We start from the raw sequence: 26775 nt of genomic DNA on the forward strand, positions 1-26775 counted from the left end.
TAAGTTTGAACAGAAAACAACCAGTATTATTTTCCTAGATGTCAAAGTAAAAATTTGAATGAAACATTTCATGCCTCCAAATAACAAAGTGATGAATTTATTAAGGTTTATAAAGCTTTAGATATTATGTAATAAAACAATACTTATAACACCACAGTCAAACGTGAATATTAATATAGAGCCTTCTCTGCCAAAGGAATATAAAAATCCTAAGTTTAATTAAATTTAGGGGCCTTCACCAAACTTGCTGCAAGTTTGGGGACATAAATATCCAACAGCCATAAAGCTGTGAAAGCCCCTGTAAGTAATAAAATAAATCCCACTTGCCTCAGACTGAACAGGGCAACACTGAGACTCAGCCTCAGCCTGTCCTATGGCAGGGCTATAGGAAGAAGAAAATTTTAATTTTAGAAAAACATCACCCAATTAATTAAAAAAGACATGCATCAAATTTTAAGACCCAATGATCAAGCAAGCAACAGAAAAGGAACAGCTCTTTATATCTACAATTACATTCTGAGCCCAAACTTATTTCTTGGAAACTTCCATAATATAAGTTGATCTTGTAACCTGATCAGTAAAACAGGTATACTCCCCCTAACTAACAAATGGTATTTGATTACTACAAAAGTAGGGATTCAAATTAAGTAGTATCTTCAAAGTCACTGAAAAGTGAGCCCTTATCTGTTGGTCTTTTCACTATCAGTGGCAAAACATAGAATAGAAACTAGTGCCAGACAGTTTATTTTTAATTGACCCACAGTGGATGGTCGGTAGAGACAAAGCTGACAAGTGCACAGCTTCCTTAAATGTTCTAAGCTGTGTTCACAGGAACATTCCAAAAAACTAAAAACAAAAACAAACAAACAAACAAAAAAAAAAACAGCCTTTTGTGAGCAGAGCTGAAATTCACTTTTAATGGCATTATTTAAAGAAGTGTAAATCATTTCAAATTTGTTACACTTGTGATTTAACAACATGATGGACCCCAGAAGCAATTTTAGGTAAAAAGTATTTTCTAGAAGCTTATTATCCTTGATGCATGCAAAAATTATACGTTCAATATACTAAATGGATAGCATTCCTGAGCCACAGAGCTACAAAACACAGGAGATTATAAATGTTATTTACCACCCCATGTTTTTTTTTAAAATTAGGATCCCTTTATCTATGTACATTGTACACTTGAGAACAAACCCTGCTATATTGTTCTTATCTGAACAAATTGCAAGTGTAAAAAGTTTGTAAAATTTTTGAAGTTCTATCAATACATGAAGTTATGAGATTAATTTTAGAAGCATTTCTTCTTTAATCTAAACTTAACCTTGGACCTTTTAAAAACTACACTATTTCCTTTATTTTTTTGGTTTTTCAAGACATGGTTTCTCTGTGTAGCTTTATAGACCAGGCTAGCCTTGAGCTCAGAGATCTGCCTGGCTCTGTTGGGATTAAAAGTATGCGCTACCACTGCCCAGCTTAAATCAAAGTATTTGCAACATATGGTATCTATGTATAAAATATGTGTTGCCAGACCTAAAGAAATACATAAAGGTTCTAAATCTAGACAGAGAGGTATTCAGGTAAAGGGATATGTAAGTTAGCTGCTGGCAGATTAATGCATATCTGTCAATATATGGATGTTTTGTTACAAAGTGAAACTTTCTGCACCTCAATACAGCAGGAGGCATAATGAATTAGCGGAGAAATATGACTGAAAATGGAACGTTGCTTTCTATTATTTGTCACATTTCATTCCATAGAATGACTGTTACCTGTTAACTTTCCTCTGTATACTAAGTATTTAATATATTCCTACTAAATTAAAACCATTCTTGGTGCTGTCACCAAATATAATACCTTCACAAAAATTACTATTAGCATTTTCTCAAAAGTTTAAATTTCATATTCAGAATAAATCAAATCAAATTATATTTGTTATATAAGTAATTACTCTGTATAGATCATATTATTCGTAAAACATTCCATAAACCCTCTCAGGGACTCCCCACACACACACCCAAAAGGATTGGAAAAACTTCAACAAAATTAGGAGCTATGACTATCATGATACAACACAAAATCCCACAGAGCAGTCAGTCACCCTTAAAGTATAATTAGCTATAGGAACACAGTAACATTCCAAATTTCCACGGATCATAATTAACCATTTGGCTTTAGCAACAGAGGGCACCTATCCAATTCCAAGTAAAATAATCTCTAAGAAGCACAATAAAAATTAGCTAATCATCTGTTAACCATCCAAACACTGTAATTGAGGCACATTTAAAATTAACACATATCAAACCATTAATGCAAGAAGCATGCACTTAAGCTTCTAGAAGTTTGCACCTGCAAAGCTTCTGAGGTCCATAAAGTACGCAACTGAGGTATTAAAATTATTCAAAGAAAATGAATGGGTCTGGCACTAGGCTCTAAACAACCTTAGCAAGAAGTTTTCAAGTTTACATTTTAAATTTCTGTTACATCTGATACCAAATGTGAAGCAATGACACATAAAGAAGACTTCATACCCATTATGTAATGATTCATGTGTTTTTGTCAACTGAAACATTAACAAGAATTCTATGTATAATGTTAAAACATGCAGCTAAGAAAAAAAAAATCTACAACTTAAAGAATCCAATCATATCAAAACTGTATTGGTAACTGAATTTTATTATGTGGACCTCTACTGTGGCATGCATCTGTACAAACCTTTCAGTCAGTAGTCCACAAGTGGATTATGAATAAAAAGGCATAAATTTGTCTCTCGTTTTATTACAATGAAATTTAACAGTACAGAAAAGTCACATGACCTCAGTGGGCCAGATTTCTTAAACCCTGCAACAGGAGGAACTCTCTAAATACATTAAATATTGTTACACATTCAGACTTCCAATGTACAAGTACTTGGAAACAGTTACAGCCCTCACCAAGCTATGTTGGGGACATGAAGTCCAACAGCATTGGAAATGCTGTGAAGGCATAACTTTACAAATAGCAATGTAAGCTTACAGAACTTGCCTTTATTTAAGATGGTATGTTCATGTAATTCCAGCGCCTTCACAATTTAACGAACCAAATTACTATACTTCACTTCTAAAAACCTAGATGAAACATGAAAAAGAAGCCATACAGTATAAATTGCAACTTCAGGAAAAGTTCCTGTTTTATTATTCCAAATAATTTCTCCCATGTCAAATAAATGTCCAATAGTTCCTGGTATGTGGGAAGGTAATGTTTGTTAAAGTCACAATGAAGCCTTATAGACAGAAGCTTGTCTATATAAACAGCACAAGTTGAGAAAAGGTTTAATCTCCAAACCTATTATACTTGATGAAGTAAGATCAGTAACGGCCACCTTGCGACATAACAGGAGGTCTCATTCCCATTGGAGGTCGAGGAGGCCCACCTTGGTAAGGGGGCACCATTGGTGGTCCCTGTCCATAAGGTGGCATAGCACCAGGAATATAACCTGGCATGCCTTGATGGTGCCCACCATACTGACCTAAAACACAAAACAAAAAATACATAGTTGGTCTCTGTATTGTACCTTTAAACCAATACATTTTGCAAAATATACTCAAAATCCAACTCCCCCCCCCCAAAAAAAACCCAACAAACAAAAATAGTACCATGAGGTGGCATTGGAGGTCTCATTCCTTGCTGCTGTGGGATGCCTGGCTGCGGTGGCATCATACCCCCAATTGGTCCAACTGGTGGATTACCAATTGGAGTCTGTCCTGGCCGAGGAAGATTACGCTGATATTTAGGTAACTGTGCCCTTCTTTCTTCCTGAGAACAAAAATAATGTATAATGTCAGAATGTAGTAAGGTTCCTCAAGTATAAAGACAAATATCCAAAAACATGGTAACTTTTACAAGTACAATTACTCCCCAATAACCCCTTTTGCTCTCATAAATCAGTGCCACTACATAAAGATCACCAGTACTTAAAATATCTTACCTAAATTCATAAAACTACAAATCTAAGTATTAACTTTCTGTCAATCAGTAGAAGCAAATGCATGTCTAAACATTTGTAAGGAACTGTACTGTCTTCTCAGAAATAGAAGGGTGGGAGGATCCTTTTATGGTTTCTTGAGACATAAATAAATGAAAACTATTTATGAACTTTAAAAATCAGATAAGCCTATCTAAATACAATTTAAAACCTCTCCAATGGGCAGGTTGCTATAATGATATTTGATCAAACAATACTAGTAAAAACCTATAAAAAACTTACCAGTGATATATCCTCATCTGGATGGATCAACTTACTGGTTGCACTGGTGGTTGTAAGTGTAGCAGGCTTACTTGTAATTGAAGCTGCTGGTTTTGCTGCAGTACTGTTTGTTGTACTAGTGGTTGAAGCTGTAGACTGTGTATAAGCAGGGAATGTAGGTTTTGGGGGTTCTGTAGTTGTTGCAGGAGTACTATTTAAGGGCTTGAAATCTGTACCAACAGGTCCCTGGACAGCTGCCTGAGCCTGTAAAATAATGATTCTTTTATCAATAAATTTCAATACCGAAAGTTGAGTATAACAGAAAACGTACGTTAAAAACAAAAAAGACAGCAACATCAAATAGAGCAAACTTGAAACTAAAACCAAGTTAATACATGATATATGTCCCACAAAGTCCAATCTGTAAGAGTATCAAGATAGTGCACTGAAATTACTATACTTCTTAGATTTGTTTTATAGCTCCTCTCCGTAACTTAAATTTACAAAGCTTATATTCTAGTTTGCTATAGAATCATGAAACAGTATTTAATGCAACTGCTTTTATTCTCCTAAATACTTTATCTTAAAAGCAGCTCAAAAAATAAACTACAGAATAAGGGTTTATATAATAAACCCATTAGTAAGCAAAAAAAAAAAAAAAAAAAAAAAAATTGTAGTCAGTAGTAGGTTACATTACCACCACCGACACAAGTATTCTAGAGATAGCAACACACTACCCTCCAAATTAGTAATGGCTTGATTACAGTATAGACAAAGAGGATTAATAACGCAGGCTCTAAAGTTAACATGAGCACACATTACTTTCATAATACAAATGTTTAAAATGTCTAGGTCAACTTTAGAACTAAATGCAGAGTGCTAATTTCCTTAGAGATATAATGCATTAAATAGCACAAATTAAAAACAGCTTAACCATGCGTCAGGCTAACCATTGGCCACTATAGTTCATTTACTGCTCACATGCTTTTAACCCTTTAGAACCACAGAAGTTTATTCTATTGAAGTCATTAGTATGAATTCAAATTTTAAACACCATTTGAGTTTTAGTATGTTTTACCTCTAAAAACTAAATATATTTGTAAGATTTAGCTTTTTATAAAGGGTCCAAAGGGTTAAGTTATAAAGCCATTTTTAAAAATTTTAAACTGCAACTTCCTGCGTACTTGTGCTGTGCTAGGAAACAGAGCTTTAGAAGATGCAGACAGACTTTCTGAATTGGATGAAGCTGTACTTGAGCTTGTTACAGGTGTCCCCATCTGTAGCATAAAAGAAAGGAAACAATGAACCGTCTCCGAACAAATGGGTAAAAAAATATGCCATGTGGCACATTTTAGTATAGATTGCATTCTTTTGTAAATACAGATCGAAATGCAATCAAATGTCACTTAAAGAGGCAGAGTAAATGCATTTTCAATAAACAATATAAGTACATGCCTCAACAACTAGTTAGACATAAGTTTCTTTTCTAAACTTATTTTGCATTGCAGTATTTCAAGAATAATAAAATGAAAATAATGACACACTAAGTTCTCCATGCAGATTCTCTACATAATAAGACTACAGGGTCTGATAACACCTATATATTTAAATTCTTTATTCACCACAAAAATGTAAATTAATATGCTTAATAAAGGCACTTTGAAATGCACAAAGAGTTTGACCATTATGTATCTAGCCTACTCACCTTCCGGAAAAGGTTTGTTGGAAGAAGGCTAAGAAATATGACTAGATTAAAAGTCAATAAATGATGCACTATAATTTACCATGATTCTTTATAAATGAGCAAAGAATACCAAACCACTTTTATTTATTTACTTACTTATTTGCATTTTTCAAGACAGGGTTTTCCTGTATAGCTGACTGTCTTATAACTTGCTCTGTAGACCAGGCTGGTCTTGAACTCAGATTCACCTGGCTCTGCTGTTCTAGGATTAAAGGTGCACACTACCACTGCCAGGCCTGCCCAAAGTTTTTTTTTTAAAGAGATTTCATCACTGGCTCTGACCTAATTCAACAAGGCAAAGGAGGACCTGGAAACATCATTTATTTAATTCCTTGGAAACTCAATTTTCATTTCTAGCTACAGCTAAGAATACACAACTATGAAAATAACATGATTGATTCCTTTCTGTTGTGAACAGAAGAAATCAAGGTATTAGCATAGCAGATGATAGCATACATCTTATTATATTTTTATTTGAGAAATCTGTGACAGCTCAAAGATATAAGTAAACAAGTCCACTTTATCTTTAAACATAAATGTACTCATTTTCAAGATTTTCACCTTACCTGTCCGGCACTGGGGAAAAGAGGCTTAGTAACTGGAGGCTGCGGAGCAGGGACTGCTGCTGCTGGTGCAGGTGGTCTATTAAGAATACCTGGTGCTGAAACAGCCTGTGCTTGAGTCATTGGAGGAATTCCTGGACGTGGAACAGGAGGGGGCATACCTGCAGCAATGAATGAATGAATGAATGGTCTCCAAGTAACCCAAGTCAATGAAACACTTAGTTCAAACAAATCCTATGAGTATGACATTTGTTCCTCACAACAATCCTACCTCTCAAACTGTCTCTTATTTTCACTACTTTAGACCCCAACTATAAAATTAGTGGGAATTAAAAGCATGTGCTAACACTGCTGTGTGTCTCTGTCAGCCTGGAGTAACCATGTACAGGCTAGTCTGAAACTCCAGAAATCTGCCTATGTCTGTTAAGATTAGAGCGATAGGATTAAGACTGTATGTAAGAATACCCACTTCACTTAGCGAACATCTTTCAACATACAAGAGAATTAGAAAAATCTACAGGAATTAATGTTATCAGACACGTTACAAAGGAAAAATGTTAAATAAACATTTTATACCTGGTGGCATCCCAGGCATAAGAGGTGGTATTCCAGGTCCAGGTGGCATCATTCCACCCATTGGCATCATTCTATTAAAAAGCAAAATTTTAAGAAAACAAAAATTAATTAACAATATAAACCACAAAAATATTTTGGCAATTATAAGACATTAAATACAAATCTGAATATCTCAAGTACCAAAATCAATCAAGCCAGAAGAATCCACCATACACTACAATAATATTATCATAATAAACATTCAAACTCTTCAGTTTATCTGTAAAAGGGGTTTAAAAAAAATAGCTAAACAAGGCCCCTGAGATCCAAGAGTATTCTTGAGCACGTGTGTGTGTGTGTGTATGTATGTATGTATGTATGTATAGGAAAGAGGAGGTCCTATCTAATAAGTGTGTAACTGGAGAGCTTTTGTTCCACTTTAAAAAATGCACAAAGAATGCAGAGGCATTTCTATTTAAATTGTCCACTGTGACAAAAATTTCTGTCTGAGAGGGACAAGGAAAACCCATGGCCAACATTAATAAATATAAACTTGGATTACATAAAATTTCATTTCCTAATACTAAACCATGACTTAAAAACATAACCCATATTTATAGTTTCCCCCTTTAAAAAACAAAACAAAGCTCACCTTCCAAGATCAGCCAGTGTCCAATTTACTTCAAAACAGTATGTTACAAGCATACAAACTTGATTTGTGGTTTGTTTTGGGTTTTTGGTGATAAAACCCAATGCCTGGTGCATATTAATATGCACTCTACCACTAAGCCCCTACTTCTGCAATTTAAGACTTTTTAATCCAAAATTTAAGTTTTATATATTAATCCTAATTAGATGACAGCAGATTATAGATTTCTAAATATTATATCTTATATTAGGCCTTACTACCTAATAATAGCTTGAGAAAGCACCTGCACCTTTACTTTAGAAAAGAGTTTTTTTCCCCTTTTTGAGAAGAATCTAATGTGACCAAAGCTATCCACTATGCACCACAGGCTGGCCTCTTACTCAAAGGGATATTCCTTCTTCTGCCTCCCAAGTTCTGAGATTAAAAGCATGGGCTAACATGTCTGGGAAAAATTATTTTAATGTGCCTATTTGTTCTAAAATGTGTTTATTTTCTACTTTAAAGAAATGTGTCAATTAGATGACAAAGTTTAACAGTTTTAGTGAGATTAGAAAATTTCTTAAGTCAACTGAATAGATATCATTAAACACACACACAAATGACATGATTATATTATACCTCCTGAATTACATTATGAATGAGATGCTTACATGTTTTCACCGCAAAATGACTGGGTGTATTTTCTCTGATGATGCAATCTGCGAAAATGTATGACAAAATCAAAATCTAACTGTGATTCAGAATACAGAGGGAAAGTGTATTGTACACCTTTCACATCCAACTCTTAAGTAAAAATGATGGGCAACATACACCTCAACTTCATTTTAGTTTCTGATACTTTGGTAAATCATTTACAGTCCTTTTCACCAACTACATTACAAAGCATCCTTAATAGTTCCAAGACTAAGATTCAAATCTATAATGAACACTTTAATTACAATAAATGCAACTGAAAGATGTTGTTTCCTACATTCACACTGAAACCCAAACTCTACTTTCCTCAGAGGCAAATACATTTGTCTCATATTTACTGCCACTTTAATAGAAAAAAATTTATAGAGCCCATATTTTTAAGAAGAGAAAAATTAAAAGTAACATTTAATTCAAAGCACCCAAGTTGGCCCAAGCCCACAATCCAACTAGAAGTTTGCTCACCCAGGGGGCATGCCTGGCATAACTGGAGGCATTCCTGGCATCAGCGGAGGAACACCTGGCATCAATGGAGGTATGCCTGGAATGCATTTCAGCAACAAAATTAGAATTGGAAATTAAACAAGAGAAGTAACGCTTGCATCATAACAATGAACTCGTTAGGATGAATTTTTAAGGAATCTGTTACCTGGAGGCATCCCTGGTGCCCCTGGAACTGGGGGCAGTCCTGGCTGGGCCATTGGTGGGATATAACCTTGCTGAGGTTGAACAGGCTGTGGCTGAAAGGAAGTTGAGGCTGCAGATTCATCATCATCATATTCATCAGAATCATCTTGTTGCTTCTTTTTTTGACTCTCTGCCAAGAAAGGTTTTAATTCATTTCACACATTAATAGGAAAAAAATAACAAACAACTAAAAAAAATTAAAGTAATATTCCCCGTGACTTTAATCCAGGATTCAGGAGGCAGGGGCAAGGTGATCTCTGTAAATCAACTCCAGTTTCAGGAGATCTAATATCATCTTTGTAAGGCATTGGGTACCCAAGTGATAAGACATACACACAGACAAAGCATTCTTTCATACATAAAACCACTTACAAATCTCAAAAGCAGATTGGTATCATTTTCTACCATCTGCACAATGCATAGTTTGTAATCCCAAAACTAATGACACTTAAAAAAAAAAAAAACACATAAAAGGAAAACATAACTAAAGATTAGAATTGATGGAGCTGAAAAGATGGCAGTACCCAGCACACAAGGCAGCTCATAACCACATGTATCTCCCATTTCTGGGGATCAGATACCCTCTTCTGGCCTTTGTCAACACCAGACCCAGGAAAACACAGATGTGCAACAGGCCCAAAAAAAAAAAAAAAAAAAAAAAAAAAAAAAAAAAAACCCAAACACACATTAAAGGGAACTGGGAACTGAGAGCAGTAGTGCAACACAGCATCTACTCAAAACAGTGAGATAGTTTAGCAGGCACAAAGGTACAAAGAAGCCAAGCAATCAGTGGTGAATCCTCATAACAAACTGTACAGTTGCCCTCTGACCTTCCACACATGCGCCATGATATATATAACCCAACACACTCACAAGAAATACATTAAGGGGTTACAGATATGGTTCAGAGAAGAGCACTGATTGCTCTCTCAAAGGACCCAGGGTTCAATTCCTAGCACTCACATGGCAGCTCACAACTGTCTGCAACACCAAAATCTGACATCCTCACACAGACACCAATCCACATAAAGTAAAAATTAAAACATGACAGGGACTGATGAGACAGCTCAGGGCTTAAGAGCACTGCCTGTTCTTCCAGAGGACATGGGATCAATTCCTAGCACCCACATGGCAGCTTACAACTGTCTGCAACTCAATTCCAAGGGATCTGATTGATACCTTTACACCAATGCACATAAAATAAAGGTTAAATAAATTATTAAAAAAAATCATGCTGGGCTTTGGTGGCGCATGCCTCTAATCCCAGTGCTTGGGGGGGGGGGGGGCAGAGGCAGGGAGATCTCTGTGATTTCAAGGCCAGCCTGGTCTTGGTTCTAGGACAGCCAGGACTGTTACAGAGAAAACCTGTCTTGAAAAACTGTTAGAAATAAACATGATGCAAACTTTACCTTGTGTTTTCTGTTCAAGAAGTCGCCGTCTTTCATCCATATCTTTTTCTGGAATACCTTCCATGCCATATATTTCCAACTCTATGTCTGTTCTTCCGGGTATGGCATTTGGTACAGCATCTATGGTTTCTTTGTGTACCTAAAAACAACAACCAGAAAGCTATTTAAGTAATTCATGAGGCTTTTTTTAAAACTAGAAATTACTCAAAAGAACACTTAGTATAATTAATGGATCTACTTTAAGACTTTCTGTATTCAGAAGGATGTTGTGGCACACTCCTTTAATCCCAGCACTGGGGAGGCAGATGTAGGTGGATCTCTGTAAGTTCAAGTCCAGCCTGGTCCACAGAGCAAGTTCCAGGACAGGCTACAAAGCAATACAGAGAAACCCTGTCTCGAAAAACATGTACAATATTTTCTGTATTAAAGTCCTTTCTTTTATCACCAATGGCTTTACACCAGCCAATTGACCTCTAAGCCTGAATTTACCTGATATAGCATATATACTTTATATTTAGCTTCTAGGGCTTAAGAAATATTATTTATCTATCTTAGATGGTATGCAAAGCCATGTCACAACACATGAGGAAATCAGAGTAGAACTTGTATGAACTGATTCTCTCTTACCATATGAGTCCTAGGTTCAACCCCCAGCACCCATGTGGTGGCTCACAACCATCTGTAATTCCAGTTCCTTGCGATCTAACACACTCTCAAAGACATATATGCATGCAAAAGACCAATGCACATAAAATAACGATTCCAAGGCATTATGCAACTACATTAATATACTACTAAAGCATTCTCAAAAAAAATTTTTTTTCAAGACAGGGTTTCTCTGTGTAGCTTTGTTTGGAGCCCTGTCCTGGAACTTACTCTGAGATCTGCCTGCCTCTGCCTCCCAAGTGCTGGGACTAAAGGCATGCATCACCACCACCCAGCCCAGCCCATTCTCAATATAAAAATAATCAGTCCCTGGCACCCACACAGTTTAAGAACCAGACTCCTAAAGCAGGAGCGGGTAGTGCTAGCCTTTCATCCCAGCACTCAGGAGGCAGGCAGATCTGAGTTGGAGGCCAACGTGATCTACAGTGTTCCAAAACAGAGTTGTTGATACAAAGAGAAACCCTGTCCCCCATACAAAATAAATAACAAGGAGCCAGAATCCTAGTCATTCCATAAACTCCAACTGAATGAAACAAATGAAGCTTGAAATGGTTCAGTGGTTAAGGGCATAGCATAGACTGCTCTTGTACAGAACCAGATTGTGAACTGCAGCACCTACTGCAATAGCTCATGGTTATCTGTAATTCAAGGTCTAGGGGATGACACCCTCTTCTGGCCTTCAAGGCCAAACTTTATCAAAGGACATGTATCAGACACATACACAATTATTAATTAATCTTTTTCACTCAGAAGGCAAAGGGAGGCGGATCTCTGAGTTTGAGGCCAGCCTGGTCTACAGATAGTTCCAAGAGAGCCTCCAAAGCCACAGAGAAACCCTCAACAACTCAAAAAAAAAAAAAAAAGCAAAATGTATAAGGATAATATGCCCAGGAGAAAAAAAATGTCTTTTTTGCAGCATGGCTTCTCAAGCATGCCATGCAAAAAAGATCTACCACTAAAGTACAACTCCAGTTTTTATATAAACTTAAGACAATAGAATGCAAAAATACTAATTCCAACGCTTTCATTATTCCATTGTGAAAAAAATCAAAGATGTTGGAGAACTAAAAGTTAGCAGTGCTTGCTGGCCCTCCAAGAGCCAATTTCAATTTTTAACATCTAAATAGGAACTCACAACAGCTGCCTGAAAATCCAGCTTCAGGGAACATCCCCCAGCCTCTCTAAGCATCTACACCAAGCACAAAAACACATAATTAAAAAAAAAAATAGTAATATAAACAACCCACTCATGAAATACGAACATTACACAAAACAGTGCTTCCTAATAGGATGGAATGGTGCATTTTAGATCGCCCAAGAAAGAAACGAATGTCTCAAAGACATCGTTTGCTGGTTGTTTGATTTGAGACAGGCTTTCTATGTTTAACAGCCCTAGCTGTCCTAGAAGTAGTTCTGTAGACCAGTCTGGCCTTGAACTCACAGAGATCCACCTGCTTTCTGCCTCCAGAGTGCTGGTATTGAAAGGGAGCACCAACACCACACAGTTCCAATTATCTTTTTGTTTGCTTGTATAGCTTTAGAGCCTGTCCTGGGTCTTGCTTTGTAGACCAGGCTGGTCTGGAACCACAATGACTGGCACACCTCTGCCTCACAAGTGCTGGGACTGTGCCACCAACACCCTCTTCAAATTATTTTAACAGTCACAGAACAGATGTGGATTCCAGGTAAGTAGTTCAATGAGACCTTGTGCTTATTAGCACATGGAATCTACTACTACCACAAACCCCCATCCCTATAAAAGAAAGAGTTTTTAAGCAGATTTGGCTATTAATCTAGTGTGAGTTTCCAACAAAAAAAAAGAAAATTATTCTTCATGTGGTTACAAATCACAAGGCAACAACTAAATACAGAAGAGAAATGCTTACCTGCATGCAATGAATAGCTAACCCAGGTCCTGTGTACAACTTCTTATGGCATATATGACATTTGAAATGTTTTGCTTTTTGGTGCTGTATAAGGATCTTCTCATCATCAAAATCTCTGTTACAATACCTAGTCAAAATTAAGGTACAGAACACTACACAACAATGACCCCATGCCAACAAATACATGTCAAGCCTATCACAGTTTTGTATATCCCACCAACTTGGAAGCTAAGGTAACAGGAAACCTGAGCTGAAAGAATGTAGCAACCTATGGATATTCCATCTAATAAGTTTCAAAACAAAACCAGAAAGCCTGAAACGTTGTTACATGTCATTAATACCAGCACTCAAGGAGGTAGAGGCAGACAAACCTCCCTGAGTTTTGTAGGGCAGCCTCATCAACAATAGTGAGTTTCTAGAACAGCTACATAGTGAGATCCTAGGAGATCAAAATAAATAATAAAAAAAAAAAAAAAAAAAAAAAAAAAAAGCCTTTCATATTAATTTGAGAATAGGGGCAACTTAGAAATGAAGAACCAAAACCCAGGTGTTGTCACACACCTTTAACCCCAGCCTTTGGGAGACAGAGACAGGTGGATTTCTATGAGTTCAAGGCTACACAGAGGGATCTTTATAGAAAAACCAAAATAAAAACTCAGGCAGTGGTGATGCATGCCTTTAGTCTCAGCGCTTGAGAGGCGAGGCAGATGGAGGCCAGCTTGTTCTGCAACAACTAGTTCCAGGACAGGCTCCAAAGCTACATAGGGAAACCCTGTTGTCTCAGAAAATCAAAAAGAACCGGGATGTGGCTTAATCACAACACCCAAGGGGGAGGCAAGGGGATCTCTGAGTTTGAAGCCAGCCTTGTCTACAATGCTAGTATCAGGACAGCCAGAGATGTTATAAAGAGAAACCCTGCCTGGAAAAATCAGTGAGTTTGAGGTTAGCTTGCCTGGTATACATAGTGAGATCCCATCTCAAAAACAAGAAACAAATGGCTGCAGAAAGGGCTCAGGGGTTAAGAGCACTTGCTGCTGCTCTTTCAAAGAGTACACAGGTTCTATTCCCAGCACCCACAAGGCAACTCACAATGTAATTATTACAGCTCCAGGGTAAATGTTCTTCTGACCTCCAAAAGCACTATGCCTGTATGTATGTATGTATATCTAGTGTTTTACATACATACATACAGGCAAAACCACACACATACAAAGAATAATGCTAATAAAAAAGGAGGGGACTTAATGTAGTTTTAGTATTTATATTTAGAGATTACATGTCATGTACCTCCTGGTCTGAATATAGCTTTAATCACCAGGGTTCTTGTCTGGCATGCTGACGTGCAAGAGAGGCAGGGGTTCAACACCTAACAACACTAGTTAAGTGGAGGCAGGAGGATCAATCAGAACATTAGGAGTTTTGTGATTCATGGTAACAGGAAGGCCTGCCTCAAAAAAAAAAAAAATTATGTTTTGACCTTATAAATTATTCCTTTATCTCAACATTTACAAATGTACATGTGAAGACTTCTAAGCTCTTCCCAAAGTTTAAATAAACCAAAACTAACTGAGGCAAGAGAGGTAGCACAATCTTTATGTAGGCAGTCTGTGGCAGGGATATATCCAAACCAGGCAAGCCTGGTATGCAGACTGAGACCTTATCTCAAAAATAAAAATCTTCTAGCGAGGCATTACCCCACATGAGATGCAAATGCAGATGCTGTGAGCGTCAGGTCAGCCAGTGAAACTGTCTCAAAAACTTTTTCAAAAGACAGATCAATTTCAAACCCGGCTGTTGTGGCCCATGCCTTTAATCTCAGTACTTGGGAAGCAGGCAACCTGTTCTACAGAGCAAATTCCCGGACAGCCAAATGACAACCCCATCCCCCTCCCTCGACAAAAAAAAAAAAAAAAAAAAAAAAAGCGGGGGGGGGGAACTTCACAGAAGAATCAAAATTGGGAATTCATCAATATTTATATTTTAAGATTAACTTCCCGGCAAAGGGCACATTCAACAATCCAAAAAGTGCCTTCCAATTACATATTAATTCATGCCATCAGGGAACGTAAACTCACATATGTTTAAACCACAATACTATTAATTCTGACCTCAAGATTTTTCCTATGAGCGTTTCTTACAAAAACTCGTGACCGATTTTTACCTATTTTCATGACAGACCTTGAGATAAACCGTTTACATGTAACAGATTAAAAAAAAAAAAGACACTTTAACGCTTCCAGAATACATGAGAAAGACAGCTTCCTTTCCCCCCCCCAGCCCAACAAAATTGGGTAACAGACACTAAAACTCCACCCAGTTAAACGAACGCTTCCTGAAGATTAAGGCGCCAGAAAGAGACGCGGAAACCACCAGCCCTCCGCCATTGGGGGGGGTGGGGGTGGGGGACATCCACAATCCCATTCTCCGAGGAGTCAATTAGTATGCTACCCCAAACGAAGTCCCTTTATGGGGCCCTCGGGGGCGACTGCACTTGGGGAAGGACTCCGGGCCCAACCCCCACACCAAACAAGCTCCTCCCGAGCCACCGCGTTTAGCTCCATCCACCAAATACCGGCGCCTTTCCGCCGCGGCTACCCCACTTCACAAGAAGCTGCCGCAAACCCTGCCGCAGCCCCCGAAGCACGCGCGCCCGGCCGTGCCCCGTCACCGGCCCTACCCAGGCCTCTCAGGCTGAGTCCTCAACGAGCGACACCCACGCTCGGCCTTCGCGTCCAGCCCACAAAGGATACCAGCACCACGGCTTCAACTGCTTCTTCTTCTTGCGACCCATCACCGCGCTCTACAGACCAGGTAGGAAGGAGGCGAAAAGAAGGTGGGAAAAGCAGGAGAAAATCGCAGACTCCTCGGAACCAACCGCCGCCGCCGCGTCCCACAGGAAACAGACACAAAATGGCCGACACCCTCGTTCTCTCTCCACCTCCCGTCAGGCACCGCGGCGAGAGCTGCGCAGGCCCACGTGACACGAGGCTCGGCCCTGAGTGGGTGGAGATGCGCTGCCGCCATCTTACGGGGTTAAGTGGTGCAGGCTCTCGGGCTGCACACGCTTAACCCTTAGTGCTTATCAGGCGTGCAGGTCGCCCCACGCTTATGCAAATTGACGGGAGGGGAAAAAAGTATCAGTATGATTGAGGATAGGTTACAAATAAATAGAGGATAATTAGGACGTGAACAATTTGGGTTTTTTGGTTTGTCTTTTCAAGACAAGGTTTCTTTGTGTATCCTTGGCCGTCTGGAACTTGCCCTGTAGAACAGGCCAGCCTTGAACTCACAGAGGCCCGCCTACCCCTGTCTCCGGAGTCCTGAGATTAAATAATTTTTGTTGCTGTTGTTTGTATTTTTTAGACAGGGTCTCTATACATACCCTGCCTATCCAGGAAACTCCCTATGTAGACCAGACGGGGCTCCTGTTTCTGCCTCTGCATCTGAGAGCTAGGATTAAAGGCGTGAACCTGTTTCTGACCTGGCCAATTTGTAAATTTTGAGTCAGTTACCAGATGGATCCTTTGGTAGCTGGGCTTATATGGTGAAAGAAGTCATCATTTTAGTGACAGTCAAGGAGGCAGTATGGGTCAGTACTGCCAAAACCATTAGAAAAATGTGAAGTTCTGCAGAACCTCAGAGGAAGGCAATCCTAACAGCTTTGACAATCACAAGAATGTCTAGAAAGATCCAAGAAGGTTCAATGAAAACAAAGTGGTGACATCTCATTAACGTGGGGTCTTGTGACTGTTGTCCCTGCAGCACTCAGAAGGCAGAGATAGGCAGCCAGAGTCCAGGAGCTGTAGGCCATCCTCAGCAACAGACCCGCACCTTGTCTCTGTTTTCTTTGTTGTTTTGTTTTGTTTTGATGCAGTGAGTCAAGCATGGTGGTGCACACTGTAAATTCCAACGCTTGGGAGGCTGAAGCAGTAAGATTTCTGAGTTTGTGGCCTGCCTGGTCTACATAGCTAGTTCCAGGACAGCCAGGGCTATGCAGAGATAAAAAAAAGTAGTGTTTGAGGCTTTGAACCTGAAACAATAGGACAGAAAAAGTGTTGATAGCAAAAGATACTACTGGAAAGACTAGTGAAAGAGTGGTAGAGATAGCTAAGAATACAAAAAGTGTAATGTTATGCTATAGTCTCTGGAAACCACAGAAGGATTCCAAGACAAAGAATGATGATGGAGAATGCCTGTAATCAGGAATCCAGGAGACTGAGGCTAGAGGATCCAGAATTAATGGCCAACCTCAGTCACATAGTGAGTAGGAAACCACTTGGGCTACATGAAACTCTTCATTAAAAAATAATAAAAGACGCCGGTGGGTGGTAGTACACGCCTTTAATCCCAGCTCTCAGCAGAAAAGGGCAGGCAGATCTCTTTGAGTTCAAGGCCAGCCTGGTCTACAGGACATACACAGCTGTTATACAGAGAAACCCTGCCTTGAAAAACCAAGAATAGTTAAAAAAAAAAGGATAAATGCTGTTGGGGCCCATAAAGATGGCTCTGCTTCTTGTTGACTCAAGGTCAGAGAGTTCAGAATTGTCCTTACTCTTCCAAGGCTAAAGTCATAAGACCTAACGGTCTAGTGTGACTACTGTAGGATGTTTGTCTTGGTCGTGGATGTCTTATCTAAATAACATGAGACTTGCTCTGAAGTGTGGGTACTCTTAACCCTTAAGGCCAGATAATGAGAGATTTAGTGTCTAAGGCATGATTACCAAATGTTTGGAGAATTAAGGAATGTCTGTTTCTTCCTTGTATCTTGATAAAGAAGTCTTTTGTCATGTTCCCCCTTTTTGTTTGGGGTATTTAAGAATGTTAAAGTATAAACTTTGTGCATCCAGTATTCACTGGATTGCCCTCCCAACTCTATTCTATGTTTCTGTCTTAGTGTTTTTATCTGCCGTTTCTCAATCTTAACACCCCCTCTCAGGTACAAACTGGACAAATTGCCTGGATCTGACTGAAGCCCCACAAAGAAGGGCTACAACAAAATGCTTTGAATTTGTCATAGTGGCTCATACCTATAATCCAAGAATTTTGTAGGCTAAAGCAGGAATGTTGCCCCTAGCCATGGGCTACGCCTGAGCTACAATAGTGAATTCCAAGCCAGCTTGGGCTACTAGGATATTAAACCCTATTACAAGGAAAAAAAGGAGAAAAAGTAAAAAGTGGTTCTGAGTCCAGCACTCTGTTTATACACATTTTACTTTGTTCTGTCTGTTTTTCAGACAGACTTTCCCTGTGTGGCCCTGGCTTTCTTGGGACTTCCTCTGTAGACCAGGTTCATCTTGAACTCAGAGATCTGCCTACCTCAGCCTCCCAAGCACTGGAAGTAAAGGTATGCACCACCACACCTGGTTATTTGTGCTCATGTGCTAACAACTGTATGTTGGCCTAATTATAATTATATATAATTATACAATATATATACAAATCACTTTACCTGGTCAGAATGTCCTTAAGGGTTTGGCACACAGTAATAACTATTTATGGTGACATGTGTGTTAGTTTCAGGATTTTTTTTTTTTTTTTTGGTTTTGATTTTTTTGAGATCAGTGTTCTCTGTATAGCCTTGCTGTCCTGAAAAATCTCTCTGTAGATGAGGCTGGTCTCAAACTCATAGAGATCTGCTTGCCTCTGCCTCCCCAGTATGGGGATTAAAGAGGTACAACCCTGACCCTGACTTGACCCCAGGAACAGGGCTTAAAATTTCACCAAACCCTGAGCTTGCCCTATAGTCAGGCTGCAGATCCCACCAATCCCTGTGCTTGCCACTGAATCAGACCACAAAAGCCCACCAATCCCAAGCCACCCTGGAAAGCTCTAACAGCCTCTGACCCCCTGTACCCCATCCCAGCCAAGAAACCTTATATAAGCTCTGTACCCTATTCAGTTTGTAGCTCACCATGGTGGTGGTTCATGTTGTTGTGTCCAAATTCTGAACCCCAAAATCACCAAGAGACCTGTTCCAATGCAAAAGCAAAGTCTTTTATTATTAAGGAGTTAACTGTATTAACTCGAATCCTCCATCTGTTCCACACGGCTGGTGGAGTAAGAAGGACCCAAAGGGGCCTAGAGGCAGAGAATTTATTGGTGTGTACATGGGGAGTATCTAGGGGTACTCAACAATCTCGGGACTGGTGCGCTTCAGGGCTTGGGCAACCTGTCCTTTGTTGATTGGTTAACAGTTGATATGCCCTATAGGCCCTCCCAGGGCGGTTGCAATGCTCTGCACATCACTGTTACTCCACTTTTACCATAAAGCACTGTAGAGCATGTCCAGAGCCTGCCAATTAACTTCTGATAGGTTCCTTGCCACCTGGAGGGTATCTGACTTTAGCCCTAACAGACTGAAGCAGAAATGTTTCTTACCATAGTTGCTTCCTTTGTCTTGGACACGGTCTGTTGTGTTTCTGACTCTTCATGAATGAGTATCTTCCTCACTTCGTCCTACCTTCTTTCCCTGACTTACTCTATCATCAGAAAGAGCAGTGGCCTGCAGCTCCTAGTCCTTCCTGTTGCCTTTCTTCATCTAACAGATTTGTTACAAGTTACTCATATTAAAATCTCATAAACTGTCTGAGGCAAGCCACACTTTGCAATCTTACTGTGAGTGATAGGGTGTGCCAGAGCCATTCATTTTCTTTTCCAAATGATAAACATTATCTGTGGCTCAAAGAGCACACAGATTTAGAATATAATCACTCACTGTGTAGAACATTTCTTACAGCATTACTGAAACACAAGTGAGACACTATCTGAAAACAAAGTGTAAAACAAGGGCTGCGGTTGTAACTCAATGGAGGAAACTTGCCTAGTATACTCAAGGATCTGGAGTCAATCCCCATTACAAAAAAAAAAAAAAAGAAAGAAAGAAAGAAAGAAAAAGAAAAGAATAGGTTAACAGCTAAGTATGCTGACAAAGTAGAATATTCTCTGGCTATGAATGGCAATGAAGCGCCAGGCATGGTGGAACACATTTGTTTTGGTTTTGTGTGACAGGTTTCTCTGTGTAATCTTGGCTGTCCTGGAACTCAGATCTGCCTACCTCTGCCTCCTGAGTGCTAGGATTTAAGGCATGTGCCACCACTGCCCATTTGTTGGACACATTTGTAACCTCAACATTTGAGAGGAGGAAGCAGGAAGATGAGATGTTCAAGGTTATCCTCAGATAATATAGCAAGTTTAAGGCCCACCTAGACTATTTGAGTGAGACTCTGTCTCAAAATGAACAAACCAAAAAAAAAAAAAAAGGTGGGGGGAGAAAAGGAAATGAATGCTGAGGAATATGGTTAAGATGTATTATATTCATTTATGCTATGGAATACTTGTTTAATGATGCAAAGATGTGTTGCATTCTTTTATGTTCCTTTTGTTTAACTCTATAAAGCTGTGTTATTTTGCTTGTCTAAAACATTTGATTGGTCAGTAAAGACCAGAATGGTCCATAGCTAGGCAGGAGAGAGAAGTAGGCAGGGCTGGCAGGCAAAGAAAATAAGTGAGAAAGAGAAGGAGGTTCAAGCAAAGGAGAAGGAGAGGAGGATGCCAGGGACCAGCCACCCAGCAACACAGCCAGACTTGAGGTAAGAAGGAAAGCAAGAGATGTAGAATAAACCAGGTGGTGGTGGTGCATGCCTTTAGTCTCAGCACTGTGATTTTGAGGCCAGCCTAGTCTACAAAGTGAGTTCCAGGACATGCTTCAAAGCTTTTTGTGCATGTATGTCTGTGTGAGAGTGCCAAATCCTCTGTAACAGGAGTTACAGATGGTTTTGATCCTTCCCATGGTGCTGGGAATTAAACCTGGGTCCTCTGGAAGAGCACACAGTGCTCAGTGCTTGTAACTGCTGAGCCATCTCTCCACCTTCACATTTATTTATTTATTTATTTATTTATTTATTTATTTTTTTTTTTTTGAGAGTTTATCTCAGGTAGCATGGGCTGACCTCAAACTGGCTATAGAGCTGAGAATGGCTTTGAATTCCTAATTCTCCTGTCTCCACCATCCAAGTGATGGTGTCACAAATAAGAGAATCACTAAAAATGTTCCTAATGATCAAAGCTGGTACAAGTCACAGTCTGAGAAAAACAATTAGTACATATTGTGTTATGACAACATTACTTTCTGCAACCCAATATGCTTAGAGGGTTCTATAGGTAAAGGTGTTTGGCACCATGCCTCACAACCTGAATTCAAACTCTGTGACCCACATGGTGGCAGAAAAGAGGTGGCATTTTTGTTTTTTAGACAGGGTCTCTCTATGTAGCCCTGGATGTCCTAGAGTTCACTAGATAAAATAGACTGGCCTTGAACTCAAAGAAATCTGCCTACTTTTACCTCCCAAGTGTTGGGATTGAAGGTATGTATCACAAAGTCAGCCCAAGAACTGACTCTATAAAGTTGTTCTCTGACTACCACATACGTACAAGCCTGGTCTACATGTCTCAAAAATTTGAATATTCATACACATACACACACACACACACACACACACACACACGTGTGTGTGTGTGTGTGTGTGTGTGTGTGTGTGTGAGTGATTTTTTAAAATATTCCTTTTTTATGTGCATTGAGATTTTGCCATGGTATTGGGTTCCCTCGAACTGGGGTTACAGACAGTTGTGAGCTGCCATGTGGGTGTTTGGAACTGAGCCTGGGTCCTCTGGAAGAGCAGTCAGTGCTCTTAACTACTGAGCCATCTCTCCAATCCCACTTAAATTATCCATGTGTATATATGTGTGTGTGTGCATGTACGCACGTGCACAAAATTAATATACATAACAAAAATAAACTAAAAACTTAACTGGGTATATTTGGGGGAGACATCTGAGGAAAAAAGACATTGTTTTCAGTGGGGTATGGATGGCACATGCCTTTAATCCCAGCATCCTGGAGGCACAGGCTGTTGGAGCTCTGTGAGTTCAAGACCAGCTGGGCTCCATACTGAGCTCTTGACTAACCAAAAGAGAGAGGCCAGGGATAGATGGTTGTGGAGTATAGACTGTCCTTTGAAGAGCACACAGATTTAAATAGAAACTCTACACTCAAGGAAAACACACATTCCCCAACCCTGAACTATGGACACCTCAAATGAGGAGATAATACAATAAGGGAAGGAGGGAAAAGTGACAATAAAGAAATTGGACTTCAGCCAGGAGAACAAAGTCGCTAAGGTATCGAGAACATGTATCCTTGACATTCCATGAAGCTTGGCAGGTGCCAATTATGGTCCTCCCCCAAACTGTTGGGTTCGATTCTCAGAATTTACATGGTGACTCACAACCATGTGTAACTTCAGTTCCAGGAAATCCAATGCCTTCTGGCTTTCACAGGCCAGTAATACACATACTGCATGCAGGCAAAAAAGCCTCAGACACATAAAAAATTAAATATAAAAAAATAAAGCCATTAAATTTTTGTAATTGCTAGCTTTGCTTTTCAAAATAGAGTATCATGTACCCCAGATTGGCATTTGAATTTGCTATGTAGCCAATGATGACATTGAACTCCTGATCCTCCTGCTTCCACCTCCCAAGTGCTGAGATTACAGGTATGAACCATGCTCAGTGTTTGTGTGTGAGTGTGTGTGTGTGTGTGTGTGTGTGTGTGTGTGTGTGTATGCATGTGTGTGTCCTTTGTTTGAGGAAGGGCCTCACTATATAATCCTAGCTGCCATAAAAATCTGTCTGCTTTTGCCTTCTGCCTCTCAAATGCCAAGATTAAAAGCATGCCCTTCCATACTAGGTATGTCTATAATTTTTTGTTTGTTTTTTTGAGGCAGGGTTTCTCTGTGTAGTAGCTCTGACTATTCTGGAACTCATTCTGTAGACCAAATTGGCCTTGAACTGGCAGAGATCCTCTGCCTCTTGAGTTCTGGGATCAAAGATGTATACCACTACAGCCAACTGGCATGCCTATACTTTCTAAAGAGTTTTCATGCAATTGGGAGCTAGAGAAACATCTCAATGGTTATAGGCACTGTTATTCTTCCAGAGTGCTTGAGTTCAGTTTGCAGTACCCATGTCAGGTGCCTCCCAACCTCCTATAAATCCACTCCAAACAATTAGACCCTCTTCTGGCCTTTCTGGGCACCTACATACATGTGGCATAATCACACCATGGCACTCAATGTATTAGTCAGGACTCTCTAAGGGGAGAACACATAGATTAAAAGGGGTTTATCAAGCTGCCTCATAGGTTGTGGTCTGGGTAGTTCAACAATGGCTTACTCATGATGGAATGGCCGAGAATCATGTCATTGTTAATTCACTAGGCTGGGTGTCTCAGTAGTCCCAATCTGGGGCTGGAGTCTTGGAGGATTCCTAGAGAGCTGCTCTGTCTCTAGTCTACCTTGAAAGGAATCCTGGAGAAGTTGGATAAAATAGCAGCTAAAGTAATGGGTCAGTAAACTTGCTAGCAAGATGAGGACACATAGACAAAAGCAACACCTCCTATATCCAAGTCCTTTTATCTGAGCTGCCTTGAGAGGGTGTGGCCAAGAATATGGGTGGGTCTTCCTGTTTCAAATAATCTAATCAAGAAATTGACTCACTGGAGTGACTAGCAGTTTGGGCTTTAGTTGTAGTCAACTTGAAAACCAAGATTAGCCAACCACACAGATACTCATAAATAAATAAAAATAAATCTTTAAAAAGAGAATATTTTACCAAAGGAAAAGCCTTCAGAACTTTAGGGAAGCTTTTTTCAATCTAGAATTCAATGTCCAATAATATTGATCAAAATTTATATTTCTAGGGTCTATCAAATCAATAAGGAAAAATACAATAAAGGTTATTTGAGGACATACTTTCAGATATATGAGGATATTTTCAGACATTTTAGGACTTTAAAATTTCTTCACAGGGCCTGGAGAGATGGCTTAGTGGTTAAGAGCATTGACTGCTCTTCCAGAGGACCTGCGTTCAATTCCCAGCACCCACAGAGCAGCTCACAACTGTCTATAACTCCAAGATCTAACACCATGACACAAACATACATGCAGGAAAAACACTAATAAACACAAAACAAAATTAACATTTTTTTTCTTCAGACATTCTTTAAGAAGATGGTCTTGGAGGGTTGGAGAGATGGCTCAGTGGTTAAGAGCACTTGACTGCTCTTCCAGAGGTGCTGAGTTCAATTCCCAGAACCCACATGGTGGCTCACAACCATCCATAATAAGATCAAGTGCCCTCCTGTATACATAATATATAAATCTTAAAAAAAAAAAGGATGGTCTTGGAGAAGGAACTCAGTAAATTGGGAGAGTGAGCCACACATAAACAGATAAAAAAATCAAATTCATTAGGAAATGATATGAATAAAGAATACATATTGGAGCAGGACAAAGTGACTATGGAGAAAATAATTTTCTGTATTGGTTTTCTTGGGTCAACTTAGCAAAGTACCCAAAACTAGGAAGTTTAAAACAAAAGAAATTAGTCTGGGACCTTTAGTCCCAGCACTCAAGAAGCAGAGGCAGGTAGATCTCTGTGAGCTTGAGATCAGCCTGGTCTACAAGAGCTAGTTCCAGGACAGCTTTCAAAGCCACAGAAAAACCCTGTCTCAAAAAACCAAACCAAATCAACAAACAAAAAACAAAATAAAAACAAAAAACAGAAATTAGCCAGGCAGTAGTTTTGGATGCCTTTCATTCCAGCACTCAGGAGGCAGAGGTAGGAAGATCTTGGTGAGTTCAAAGCCAGGTTGATCTACAAAGCAGGTTCCAGGATGGCAAAAGCTGAAACAAAGAGAAACCCTAACTCAAGAACAAAAAACCAACCAACCCCCCCCCCCAAAAAAAAAACCCAGAAATTTATTTTCTTCCCATGCTGGAGATTTGAAGTTGAAATCAAGGTATCAGTGGGACCATACTCTCTTGAAGGCTTGGATGATGTGTTTAAATGCCTCTTTCCAAAACTTCAGCAACCATCTTTGGCTTGTAGATACATCACTCCAGTCTTCCTCTATCTTCATACAGTGCTCATCTTAGTTACTTTTCTGTTCCTGTGATAAAACATCATTACAAGGCAACTTATAAAATAAGACGTTTAATTGCCCTCATGGTTTCAGAGAGTTAGAGTCCATGATGGTGGCAGGAACAGCTGAGAGCTTACATCACAGAACCACAAACAGGAGGCAAGAACACACTGGGAGTAGCATGAACCTTTGAAACCTCAAAGCCTGTCCCCTGTGATACACTTCCTCTGAAGCAGCCACACCTCTTAAGCCTTTTCAAACAATATCACCAACTGGGGAGCAAGCATTCAAATATATGAGCCTATGGGTACCATTCAAACCCCACATGTGCAATCATTCTTTTTTGATATTGAGTGGGTTATTTATATAGACTTTGTTTTTCTCCAGCCAACTACTTCCTCTTTCCACTTTCTCCTCTCCTCTCTCCCTGCCTCTCATAAATGAAAGCACTTCATCTAATATAAATGTGGGAAGAATTTTTTGAAGACTATCATTTATATTGTGAACTGAAGTTCTAAAAAGCCTGATCGACATTGAAGAGCTTGAAGTTTGACCTTGGCTAACTGTAGGGAGTCCTGCAATGTTAAATAGATGGAATGTGGTAGCTAGAGAAGCCAAAGTCACCTTGGCATATCTTTTAGGGCCAAGTACTGTTGACTTCTATATATGAGCTAGCATCTTGTACATACTAGTAAAACTCTTGGAATGTAAAAGCTTTGCAGACCCAGGCTCCTCTCAATCTCAAAGCCAAGAATGATAACATCAGGATATTCGAAAACATTTCATTGCCTGGTTAAAGAGACCATGTTTGTCCTGTAGAAGAGCCTCCCTTACTTGATGATTCTACCTATTTTCCTTTGGGAGCATAAAAATTTGTGCAACCTCTTTCATGGGAAAATTAAGTCATTTTGGGTAATTTGACCTTGTGGCCAGGGTCATTCATCTTGGCTCAAAATAAATAAAAAAATATATGGAATATCTTCCTTCCAAGCCACATGGGTGACCTACTTGTTCAATTTTTATGTAATCAGCTAAAAACGAAGCTTCTATAGAGGCTAGAGAGATGGCTCAGCAAGTAAGAGCACTGGCTGTTCTTCCAGAGGAGCAGGGTTCAATTTCCAGCACCTACAGGATAGCTCACAACTGTCTGTAACTCCAAGATCTGACACCTTCACACAGATATACATGCAGACAAAACGGCATATAAAATAAGAATAAATAAACTTTAAAAAAGTTTCTGTATATGGCTTCTAAATATTTTGTTGTGTTTAGAAAGCACTGTTTAAATTCAAGAATTTATTTGTTTACATGTTTGTTTGTTTGACACAGGGTTTTGTCTGTGTAACAGCCTGGATGTCCTGGAACTCATTCTGTAGATCTGGCTGTCTTTGAACTCATAGAGATCCACCTACTTCCCCAATGCTGGGATTAAAAGGCCTGCACCACCACCTGGTGAAATCCAAGAATTTAAAACTCTCTCTCACATTCCATTTTAAATTTATATATTATAATGATGATGAAATCCGTGCATTATTATTATCTATTACTATTACTACTACTACTACTACTACTACTACTACTACTACTACTACTATTTGAGACAGGTTTTCTCTGTATGTTCCTGGCTGTCCTGGGCCTTGCTCTGTCGATAAGGTTAGCCTGGAATTCAGAGTTCTGCCTACTTTTGCCTTCAGGGATTAAAGGAATGTGCCACCATT

The 26775-nt window shown here is 39.3% G+C and overlaps 2 protein-coding genes across 10 annotated transcripts in view; both read right to left on the reverse strand.

Moving 5' to 3' along the window:
• Rhot1 (ras homolog family member T1) overlaps nucleotides 1-26775 on the reverse strand; it is a 375056-nt gene that overhangs the window by 197686 nt on the left and 150595 nt on the right. The gene's annotated exons all lie outside the window — the stretch shown is intronic.
• On the reverse strand, nucleotides 162-16008 carry Znf207 (zinc finger protein 207). 6 transcript variants are annotated; one of them, XR_007834238.1, is made up of 14 exons: nucleotides 15825-16008; nucleotides 13075-13201; nucleotides 10523-10661; nucleotides 9076-9243; nucleotides 8892-8967; nucleotides 8387-8434; nucleotides 7109-7179; nucleotides 6536-6693; nucleotides 5410-5502; nucleotides 4247-4489; nucleotides 3636-3795; nucleotides 3325-3508; nucleotides 3025-3107; nucleotides 162-382 (listed from the first exon to the last, which is right to left on the reverse strand). XR_007834238.1 is itself a non-coding variant. In XM_051179797.1 (13 exons), exons 1-12 carry the CDS (start codon nucleotides 15863-15865, stop codon nucleotides 3348-3350), a joined length of 1485 nt encoding a protein of 494 aa, XP_051035754.1. In that variant the 5' UTR covers nucleotides 15866-16008; the 3' UTR covers nucleotides 2657-3107; nucleotides 3325-3347. The 6 variants fall into 6 exon arrangements, 5 of the variants coding, with proteins under 5 accessions (XP_051035754.1, XP_051035753.1, XP_051035755.1 ...); XM_051179797.1 differs by lacking the exon at nucleotides 162-382 and having other exon boundaries at nucleotides 2657-3107; XM_051179796.1 differs by lacking the exon at nucleotides 162-382 and having other exon boundaries at nucleotides 2657-3508; nucleotides 15825-16007.

The sequence above is a fragment of the Phodopus roborovskii genome, unplaced genomic scaffold (assembly GCF_943737965.1).
Source record: "Phodopus roborovskii unplaced genomic scaffold, PHOROB, whole genome shotgun sequence".
In the NCBI taxonomy this organism is placed as follows: domain Eukaryota; kingdom Metazoa; phylum Chordata; class Mammalia; order Rodentia; family Cricetidae; genus Phodopus; species Phodopus roborovskii.

Excerpts from the sequence above, each read along its gene's own strand:
- Znf207 (XM_051179797.1), bottom strand. The coding sequence starts at position 15,865 with ATGGGTCGCAAGAAGAAGAAGCAGTTGAAGCCGTGGTGCTG. Across the intron at positions 9,244-10,522 it reads TCTTGAACAGAAAACACAAG|AGAGTCAAAAAAAGAAGCAA; the intron begins GTAAAGTTTGCA and ends CTTTCTTGGCAG. Across the intron at positions 8,968-9,075 it reads GGCACCAGGGATGCCTCCAG|GCATACCTCCATTGATGCCA; the intron begins GTAACAGATTCC and ends AATGCATTCCAG.